Raw genomic sequence first — 11354 nt, forward strand, 5'->3', positions numbered from 1 at the left:
CAAAATTTCTATTAACGGATAACGGTACCGAGTTTGTGAATAGAATAATAAAGGATTTCGCCGACAATCATAAGATAACTCACACGACAGTTCCCCCGTATCACCCTCAAGCGAACCCAGTAGAGAGAGTGAATCGAATTTTAAAAACTATGATCGTCGCGTTTATCGAAAGAGACCATAGAGAATGGGATAAACATATTGCTGATTTTAGATTTGCCTATAACACAGCCGTGCATTCCTCGATAGGAACATCGCCGGCCTTTTTGAATCTGGGGCGGGAATTAGTACCGAGGGCAAGGTTGCGAGACCGAGGTAACAGTATGACTCAGGTCGAAGCAGCAGACCCCGCGGCTTGGGCCGATAGAATGAACCGCCTCCAGGCGATACAGGAATGGGTTACCGAGAATTTAGAGGGGGCACACCAAAGGCAAGCGTCGTATTATAATCTGCGGCGCCGGCCCCGCGTTTTCAGTACGGGGGAGCTCGTACTGAAAAAACAGCACGTTCTGTCTTCCGCCGCGCATAACTTCGCGGCGAAACTGGCACCTAAATTCGAGGGTCCCTTCCGGATCGGCAAGAAACTATCCTCCGTAGTCTACGAGTTGACTCGCCTAGACGGGTCGATCGTAGGCAAAATCCATATTCAAGATCTTAAACCATATCACACCCCTGACCCCAACTAGCTTTTCTCGAAATGGATCCCGCCCGGGTCGTGTGGCAGCGCTTTTTGGGGAGGTACGACCACCTCGTGGCGTACATCGCGGAGAACTGCCCCGAGTTCTGGAGCGACGTAGCGGACGTCGGAGAGACGATCCGGGACCTGCGGGTGACTACGCGAGGGGCAGTAGTGCGGACGTTCCCATCCACCAGGGAAACGGGCACGCAAACCGCCCGATCAGGGCCGGAAATCCGCGGCCGCCCGGAGAGTCGCAGCGTGGGGCTGCAGATCCCTGTGATGCCGTGGACCAGGGAGAGGGCAGTCCAAACGGACTGGCCCTCCCTAAGGGATCGAGCCACTCAGGCGGGTCCCCCGGGGTCCACAGAGCGGGCCACGCAGACGGATCCGACTAGACCAGCCACCATACCGAGGGAGCGAGACAGAGGGGTCCGTGGGCCGATTACCGAGGAGCTACCGCGCGGCTGTTGGAACTGTGGCGGCCGCCACCGAATGGCAGCCTGTCCACAGCCGCGACGGGCTGATTTTTGCTACGGGTGCGGGCGCGTCGGGGAGACGGTGCGCTCCTGCCCACGGTGCGGCCCCTCGTATGAGCCGGACGCTCCATCGCAGGACGACCGAGGCCCGCGGAGGACCCAAGCCGAGGAACGAAATGGCCGTCGACGAGAGTCGCGTCCCACCCCCTACCCCTCCTGGTGCTAAAAGGAGCGGCCCCCTCGCGAGAGTTTTTTTTTTTCTGTTTGCTTTTTGCGTGTTTGTTTTGTTTTTTTTTTGTTTCGTACCCACCCCCGCTAGTCTAAGCCGTTGTTTTTTTTTTGTCTTTTATCGCTCGGCTGTGATCACCTAAGGGTACTGATAGGTTTTTTTTTTTTTTTGTTTTTGTTTTTTTTTGTTTTTTTTTTCCTTTCTCCTTGTATATAAGTCTCCTACCTTTTTTTTTATTTTTATATGTATCATTTGTACAAGATCAGCGGAGACGCAATAAATAGATATTATGCAGATGTTGTGTTTAACCCTAGACCCTCCTGACTCGTTTGAATAAGAATGGTCGTGCTCTAGAATTTCTGTATAGTAAGTGTAGGGACTTAGACGGTACAGGGAGCTCCCGGAGAGAATTGGGGAGAGCGCTTAGTTCAGGTGACGTTTTGGACGTCCTGGTGAAATGGGTGTTTTGGCTTCGGGTTGGTGGTCATCGACGTGCGTCGGTGTCCAAGACCGCCTCGGTCCTCCCCGGGAAGGGGGGAGTTGTGACGTGACGTTTTTAACGCCCGTCACAGGGCCGGCACGGCCCGGCCGAGGAAGGGTCGAGAGAGAGGGCGAATTTTGGGTCGGCGAGCGACGAACTTTTCTTCGTCGACTCGCCTTTAGTTCATTAAGTCCAATAGATTTACCGAGTGGAAGTGAGTGGTCAAAGAAGGCCCGGATGTATCGAAGGGGAGCAGCCATCGTGGGATGGCGGAAATTTGCAGCAAGAATGGACGACCTGGGTGGAAGCGGTGCGCTCGGGGACGCCGAGTAACACGGAACAGTAAGGTATTTATTGTCCATAAATCGAATAAGTACGTAAGGGCCCGTTACTGCCGGATACGTTTTACAGCCTCGGATAGCGGACGGAATTAAGCGGAGGAGCCCATCAAAAGGTACCAACATCCCGAGACAGGGATGGCTGCTCCAGTGGAGCCGCCGGCACCGTCCCGAGGAAAGCGGAACCGTCGGAGACTGATCACCTCTCGGCGGGTTCCCCCCCCCCGCAAGTCAACAGCCAATAGAGAAGGAGAGAAACAATTATTCGGAACGTGCAGCGAGCAGCCACATTATCCGCACTAACATTCCGAAGAGTACCGAGAGCCGTTTCGAAAAATACCGGGGCAACGAGGCCCACAAGGATCGACTATCGTCGACAGAGGATCCAGGATCGATTATAGGCGGCGCGCGCAGCGCCACCGACGCCGGCTACCGGCGTGCCGTGAGCCCAGAGTCGGACACTGTTCGACGAGACGGCGGCGTGCGAACCACGTGCGACATCGACGGACGACTAATTATTGTAAGGCCACCACTTCGAAGTCTCGGTAAGAGCGAACTCGGCGGGGACTCGCGTCTCCAGTAGCACGGTTAAGATTGTTATCGTTGTCATTGTTAATTACGTTTGTTACCGAGCCCTCGGGAGTGTCCGAAACGCGAGGCCCGTACCGAGATTCGCCATTAAAGTAAGAACTGCGCAGCCTCTCTCTCTCTCTCCGTGGAGAGCCGTACCGAGTCGACAGTCCAGAATTTTGTGTATAACTGTTAGTTTAATTAATTATCGAGTTTCGTTTCTGATTGTCTTGTGTCGAGTATTTGAGTCTTGTAAGTTGGGAAAAGTCTTTCTCCCCCGCCTCCTCGAGTGAAGGATAATCCGGGATATGTTCCCCTCGGTAGCGATAAATATCGAACCATAATTGTGTTATAACACCTCGAGTGTCGAGGATCTACCGAGTCACGAGGACGTAAATACGTAATGTGAAACTGCAATCAATTGTCTAATGTGAAATATATTTAATTAACTTTTATTTAAATTTATCAGTGTGCCGATTTAATGACTCTCCTTCTCTCCGAAGCCCCGAGTATGATTCCCCGCAATAAGAATCCCGCCCCTCTGCCAATTAAGAAACTGAGTTACCGAGCTTAAGCCGTCACTATCGTAGAATTAACTATCGTGTTATTTTGAGTGGTGCGGCCTGACCGTACCTGGCGCCCAAGCAATCTGTCGAATTTTGTGTGTCGAGATACCGAGAACAGTGACGAAGTTGCGCGGCACGGGAAGGAAAAGTCCGTTGCAAGTTCTTTAATTGTAATGATATGTGGTACACGTCGAAATCAATATACGATCTAATCGATGGTCGGGCGAGATCTGCCTGGTCGCTTCGTTCGCCGAATCTTTTCTCCGATCTCACTGCTCTCGAAGTTTCTGTTATTTTTTCGTTTGTCCTCGACTTCATAATAGGATAATAAATAATAGGCGACAATACTCGGTTATAAATCTTAATCTGACCTACAAGTCTCATCGCAAACGTTGTGACGTGACGTTTTTACGCCCGTCACGGCCCGGCCGAGGAAGGGTCGAGAGAGGGCGGATTTTGGTCGGCGAGCGACGAACTTTCTTCGTCGACTCGCCTTTAGTTAGTTAAGTCCCGTAGGTTTACCGAGTGGAAGTGAGTGGTCGGAGAAGGCCCTGATGTATCGAAGGGAGCAGCCATCGTGGGATGGCGGAATTTGCAGCAAGAGTGTACGACCTGGGTGGAAGCGGTGCGCTCGGGGACGCCGGGTAACACGGTGAAGTAAGGTATTTATTGTCAATAAATAGAATAAATACGTAAGGGCCCGTTACTGCCGGATGCGTTTTACAGCCTCGGATAGCGGACGGAACTAAGCGGAAGAGCATATAAAAGAGTACCGACATCTCGAGACAGGGATGGCTACTCCAGTGGGGCCGCCGGCATCGTCTCGAAGAAAGCGGAACCGTCGGAGACTGATCACCTCTCGGCGGGTTTCCCCAGCAAGTCGACAGCCATTAGAAGAGAGGAGAAGCAGTTATTCGGGACGTACAGCGAGCAGCCACATTATCCGCACCAACATTCCGAAAAGTACCGAGAGCAGTTTCGAAAATACCGGGGCAACGAGGCCCACAAGGATCGACTATCGTCGGCAGAGGATCAAGGATCGATTATAGGCGGCGCGCGCAGCGCCACTGACGCCGGCTACCGGCGTGCCGTGAGCTCAGAATCGTACACTGTTCGACGAGACTGCGGCGTGCGAACCACGTGAGGCACCGACGGACGACAAAAGATTGTAAGGCCACCACTTCAAAGTCTCGGTAAGAGCGAACTCGGCGGGGACTCGCGTCTCTAGTAACACGGTTAAGATTGTTATCAATGTCATTGTTAATTACTTTCGTTACCGAGCACTCGGGAGTGTCCGAAACGCGAGGCCCGTACCGAGATTCGCCATTAAAGTAAGAACTGCGCAGCCTCTCTCTCTCTCCGTGGAGAGCCGTACCGAGTCGACAGTCCAGAATATTGTGAATAAATGTTAGTCTAATTAATTATCAAGTTTCGTTCTTTTGATTGTCTTGTGTCGAGTCTTTAAGTCTTGTAATTTGGGAATGTCTTTCTCCCCCGCCTCCTCGATTGAAATATAATCCGGGATATGTTCCCCTCGGTAGCGATAAATATCGAACCATAATTGTGTTGTAACACCTCGAGTGTCGAAGATCTACCGAGTCACGAGGCCGTAAATAAGTAATGTGAAACCGCAATCAATTTTCTAATATGAAATATATTTATTTAACTTTTATTTAAATATGTCAATGTGCCGATTTAATGACTCTCCTTCTCTCCGAAGCCCCGAGTACGATTCCCCGCATTAAGAAGCCCCTCTGCCAATTAAGAAACTGAGTTACCGAGCTTCAGCCGTCACTGTCGTAGAATTAATTATCGTGTTATTTTGAGTGGTGCGGCCTGACCGTACCTGGCGCCCAAGCAATCTGTCGAATTTTAGTGTGTAGAGATACCGAGAAAAGTGACGAAGTTGTGCGGCACTAGAAGGAAAAGTCCGTTGCAACGTAAATGTTTGTTGTTTTATTTTTCTTTATTTTCGAGTTCGCTTTTATTTCGCTTTCGTCCTACACTATTATATACTTATTTATATTTAAAATAGACGGTTTCGGGTAAATTAAATTCCTACATTCGGCCGTTCTGACCATGGAATCTGTTTTCAGATTTCGATTTGGCTATCGTCGCAAGAATCTGATGCTTCTATCCATGGTTTCATGTGATCGGCGGATGTCGATGTATCGGTTGGCCCTTCGTGACCACCAATTTTTTTGACTACATATCTGTCGTTATGCAATATTTTGATTATCTGATAGGGTCCTAAAAATTTCGCAGCGCACTTTAAACCTGGTCCTAATTGAGTTCTTTTAATTGCTACTAAATCGTCTACGCGATATTGCTCCGCTTTTTTACGACGCTTATTATAGTTTCGTTGATTTTCCTCTTGTGTGCGCTCTATACATTCTCGTGCTTGTTCTCTTAACTCATCTCGATCATCGAGGAATTTGTCTTCCTACTCTTCCTCGATCAATCCCCAATTAAAATCCTTTTAATTCGGGGTTATCTTTCAAACGGATATGGGTACCGAACATTAACGGAGTTCTACCCGTGCTTCGACTCGGTACCGCATTTAAATATTGTTGTGTCCGATCTAAATACCTTATACCATTCTTCTGGCTTAGGAGCCGTTAATTTTGTCAATACAGGGATTAGAGTTCTATTTATTCGCTCTACCTGACCGTTCGCTCGAGGAACGCCTGTGGTAATAAGTACATGCTCGATATTTTCTTTTTGACAATATTCGCGAAACTCATTTGATGTAAAAGCGGTTCCGCGATCGGAGATAATTCTCTTCGGATTCCCAAAAATGATTGCTAATTTCTTTAATTTATCTATTACTTCTAGTGAGCCGGTTGATCGCGTTACGAAAAGCCATACAAATTTTGAGAACGCGTCAACAATGACGAAAACATAACGATACTTTTTTTTTGTCGAAGTAAGTGGTCCAAGATGATCGATATGATACGTTTCGAGAGATACAAAGCCTTTAGGTATAGGGTTTAGAAAGCCGTCTAATTTATCTGTTTTTTTGTTGGATAGAATACAATTTATGCAATTTCGGACAGTTCTCTCGACTACATTACGCATGTTAGGAAACCAATAGTTTCGCTTAATTAACGTTTCGGTTTTTCCGGCCGCGAAATGACCATTCTCGTGAATATGCCGAGCTACCTGTGTTTGTAAACATCTCGGCACGACTAACTGTATGTCACCTTTAATTTCTTTAAATAGCAATCCGCCTCTCACTACATAGCCATCACTCTGTTCTTTGTCCGCACGCGAATAAATATTTTGCACGCTCGCATCTTCTCGCTGAGCCTTTCGAATTCTCGCAATAATACTTTCTTCTGTTTCGTCTATTAGCATATTGGATGGTAATGAATTTCGACTTAAGGCATCTACATGTATCATACTCTTGCCTGGGCGATGCACGATAACGTAATCAAATTCTTCTAACAATAAGGCCCATCTAGCGACGCGAACGCACAAATCTTTTTTATTCATTGTCAAGGCGAACGCTTGACAATCAGTCACAATTTTAAAATTAATTCCTAATAGATAGACTCGAAATTTTCGTAGCGCTTTTATTATTGCTAAGGTCTCTAATTCATAACTTGTATATTTCGCCTCAGCATCTGTCGTTTTTCCGCTCGCATAATATATTGGGTGCAGAGCACCGTCGTCGTCGCACTTTTGAAACAATATAGCGCCGTAACCGTACATCGAAGCATCGGTGTGTAGCTCCGTTTCGGCCTTCTGCTTATATAATTTTAATACTGGGTTCAAACTTAATGCATGTTTTAATCGATCAAAGGCTTCTTTCTCTTTTGTACTAAATTCAAATTTTTTGCATCTGCTTTTAACAAATTACTTAGAGGTCTTGCCATTAGTGCATAGTTTTGGATAAATTTGCGGAAATATCCCGTGAGATCAAGAAAACTTTGCATTTGCTTCAGATTTTTTGGTTGCGGAAACTTCATCACGGCTTCTGTTTTCCTTTCGTTAGGACGTGTCGAACCGTTCTCGATAACGTGGCCTAAAAACTCGATCTTTATTTGCAAAAATCTACATTTACCCCAGTTAATGACTAACCCTGAATTCTCGGCAACGGACAAAACTCTTTTTAGGTTTATTAACGCGGTTTCAAAATCTGCAGATGGTATAATTAAATCATCTACGTATGTTAGAACTACGCCGTCTCTAATCAATTCCCTGAATACTTGGTTTATGAATCTCTGGAACACCGCCGGAGAATTGCATAAGCCAAAAGGTGCGTACAAAAACTCATATTGCCCGTTCGGAACTATAAAAGAAGTATATTTCCTACTCTCTTTCTCCACCGGAACGTGAAAAAATCCGTTCTTTAAATCAATGGTACTGAATACCGAGGCCTCTTGAAGTGCATCTAATTGGTCGTCAATTAACGGAAGAGGGTATCTATCCTTAATTATTTTTTTGTTCAGTTGCCTATAATCGATGCATAATCTTGTTTCTTCCGTCTTCTTTTTAACTAAGACTACCGGACTTGCGTAGTCTGACAGTGACGGTTGAACTATACCGGCGGCTAATCATTCGTTCACGTGTGCATCTACCTTTTCTTTCTCCGACGGAGACAAACGCTTAGGCCTCTGATACACCGGTTCGTTATCCCTAAGAACTATAGCCATTTTAATTTCGGTCTCGCATTTTCTATCGGGATTATATTCGTCAATCAAATTTTTCACAATAACTTTATGCTCGCTGTTCACGTGGGATAGATCGACATCGCTATTCTCATTCGTGAGATCGATTTCAAATATTTCGGGGAGATCATCCGACGCTCGAATTTTCACGTGTGGTTTTTGGATCGTAATTTTCCCTCTTTCAATATATAAATTAACTCTATCAAGCAGATCGGTCCCAACAATATATCATAGCGCAATAAATTATTCGGCACAACAGATAAGCTTATCGGAAAAGATTCGCCATCAATCTCGATCTCGGCTTTAAAATGACCTTTAATTTTAAAGTTTTCTACTCCTATACCGCGAAACTTGATTTCCCGGCGCGTCAAGTTCGGTGAGCCTAATTCTAAATACTGCTCCTCGCATATCAATGACAAGTCGCTGCCTGTATCTATTAGGGCAACTAAGTTTTTATTATTAATCTTGACCGCTTTAAAACATTTATGTTCCGCTCTCGATATGTCGCACATATTCTTTGCCTCATTGACGCTATTATTTTTCTTTTGGCAATTCGCCGCAATGTGACCGAACGCTTTACAGTTGAAACATTTAGTACCTTTCGCTTTGGAAGGGCAGTCTATCGCTCGATGGCCAGGCGTCCCGCAATTGTGACATCGACCAGGCCTCTTGCCGCCTCTCTTGGTTTTCCTTCTCGTTACGTCCCTGCGTTCGACGCTCTCTCTCATTCCTCTGCGCTCCCTGCTGACTTCTCCCACGTAGCGATATCCTCTCGAACGCCTCCAGTAACGCTCTCCTTGTCCTAAGGCGCTGGACTCGCGCCTGATCTCGCAGTACTGGATCAGGGATCCCCTCGACCATGTACTCTATCATCTCATCCTCGTCGATTCCCATACGATTCCCCATTATCACCTTCTGATGCATATACTCATTGAAGGTCTCTTCCTTTCGCCAGATGCGTTGCTCGAACTGTTTTCTTAGTTGCACCTTGCTCAGTTCGTGGAAGAACATACTTTTAAGTTGGATCAGCAATTCGTCGACGGGTATCTCTGCATAACTTGGATTCGAGTGGAACCATTCCTGAGCTTTTCCTTTTAGCCGAGATCCGATCATAATCCTCGTCAAGTCATCTGTTAGCGCGTAAGCATCTCGCAGAGATCTAACGCGCTTTTCCCATGGCTCGAACGTGCTGGTGTCACCCTCGAAGTATCCGAGCAGGCCCGCAATTGCATTTATATTAGTTGCGACTGGCTCATGAGAAATCGCCGGACTCCCGGTCGATGCAACGTTCGCTGGCTCGCGATGGTCGTCCATATTTCGCATCTGTCTCAGTAATTCATTTTCTCGCCGTGCAATCCGCAGTTCTCTCTCCATTAGCTCCTTCTCCCGTCGATATAATTCCATCTCTCGTCGAAGGCTCTCAGAATTGTCGTCACTTGTACTCGCTCCTCCCAAACTCTCGATTCGTCTCTCCTCTCTCTCACTCACTGCGTTCGCACCCTCCAAAATCTCGCTCCGTTCTCCCTCTCTCTCACCTGGTACTCGTAACATCCACTTGTTTGCCGGATCCCTGTCCCGGATCCTTGCAATCAACTCGGTTTTAACGCCCGACGTCGAAAGGCCCATCTCTCGCAAAACTTCTTTCAGTTCATTCACTGTAAAGTCGCTGGGATTCTTCCCCACACTCGCCATCCTCTCTTGCTTCGTAGTTCTCGCAAAAATATTATTGCTACTCAAAACTCGTCGCTCTTTCAAACTACGTCGCGTCGCGAATATCGTCCACTGTTCCCCGCAGCGTCAACTCACGTCAATCCCGGCTGAGCCCCCAAATTGTAGGGAATTAATTCGTAAACGATAATAAGGCTTGTGTGTGGAAAAATCTTAAATAGTTCTTTAATTGTAATGATATGTGGTACACGTCAAAATCAATATGATACGATCTAATCGATGGTCGGGCGAGATCTGCCTGGTCGCTTCGTTCGCCGAATCTTTTCTCCGATCTCACTGCTCTCGAAGTTTCTGTTATTTTTTCGTTTGTCCTCGACTTCATAATAGGATAATAAATAATAGGCGACAATACTCGGTTATAAATCTTAATCTGACCTACAGGTCTCGTCGCAAACGTAAATGTTTGTTATGTTTTATTTTTCTTTATTTTCGAGTTCGCTTTTATTTCGCTTTCGTCCTACACTATTATATACTTATTTATATTTAAAATAGACGGTTTCGGGTAAATTAAATTCCTACATACATTTTATAGATTACATTGGCTAAATTTCAATTTTCAATTTTCAAAAACAATTAAAAACATATTTGTTTCAAAATGCACACATACATAGTCAAATCAATATCGCCCACTGATGACATTCGTTACATTTCCAAAGAGGAAGTGGCCCTTTTACTTCTATTGGAAGACGTTTTATACAATAAGAGCAATATGCATGTCCACATCTTAAAACCTTCATATTGTCCTCCGTCAATAGAATGTAACACTTATTGCATACTGGTGCAGTTTCTGCAACTGAAAGATATCGATTAATTTATCATGATATTTATGTGTATAGAAAATAGTCAAATATACATATATATTATGTAGAAACTTACGATTTCTAGAAGCTGTTCCACAGGTTAAACATGACCATAGACATTCGCCCAACATATTTAATGTACAGGTCGTGACCCTCAAATCTTTGGGAAAAGTTTCCCTTAATACAAATGCTAATCGTTTCATTTCTTGATAAATAGTTTCCCGAAACGGACGTATATTTTGATTAATTTCAACGACTTCATCGTCTGTAAGATGCACGCTTTTACATAAATTATGTTTATTACAAGTAATACTAGTACACTTTTCAACTTCATGTCGTATTTTGCATGGATTTCTTTGACATACACGCAGCATAAAATCACGACAAACCATGTTAACAATGAAAATTAACTATGAAAATAAAGGACACACACTAGCAAAATAAAGTAAATAAAAATAAATGCAAAATTAATAAACGAGATGAGCAAATAAAAAACGATAAAAGCAAAAACAACACGAGCAAAATAAACAACACAAGCAAAGTGAACAGTAGGTTAGAGTTGCTACTGTTCTTTTTCGAAGAACTTCTAGAGTTCTTATAAGGCTGGGTTCACAATAGGTGATTTATGCCCTAAGCCTTAAGAAATTGACCAATCACAGTCGAGTATTCTCTTCATGCTCGATTGTGATTGGTCAATTTCTTAAGGCTTAGGGCATAAATCACCTATTGTGGACCCAGCCTAAGGCCTAGTCTACAATAGAGTCGTAAGGTCGTAAACGTAAGAAATTGACCAATCACAGTTGAATTCGAGGAGAAT

At 45.3% G+C, this 11354-nt stretch overlaps 1 protein-coding gene across 1 annotated transcript; it reads right to left on the reverse strand.

Moving 5' to 3' along the window:
• Window positions 1–10348: 10348 nt before the first annotated feature.
• Window positions 10349–10929, reverse strand: LOC145937943 (uncharacterized). The gene is made up of 2 exons (XM_083041290.1): window positions 10595–10929; window positions 10349–10520 (listed from the first exon to the last, which is right to left on the reverse strand). Exons 1-2 carry the CDS (start codon window positions 10927–10929, stop codon window positions 10349–10351), a joined length of 507 nt encoding a protein of 168 aa, XP_082897416.1.
• Window positions 10930–11354: the final 425 nt, after the last annotated feature.

Source organism: Prenolepis imparis, unplaced genomic scaffold (genome assembly GCF_030444845.1).
Source record: "Prenolepis imparis isolate NDT839.2.m4 unplaced genomic scaffold, iyPreImpa1.0 SCAF_6, whole genome shotgun sequence".
In the NCBI taxonomy this organism is placed as follows: Eukaryota; Metazoa; Arthropoda; class Insecta; order Hymenoptera; family Formicidae; genus Prenolepis; species Prenolepis imparis.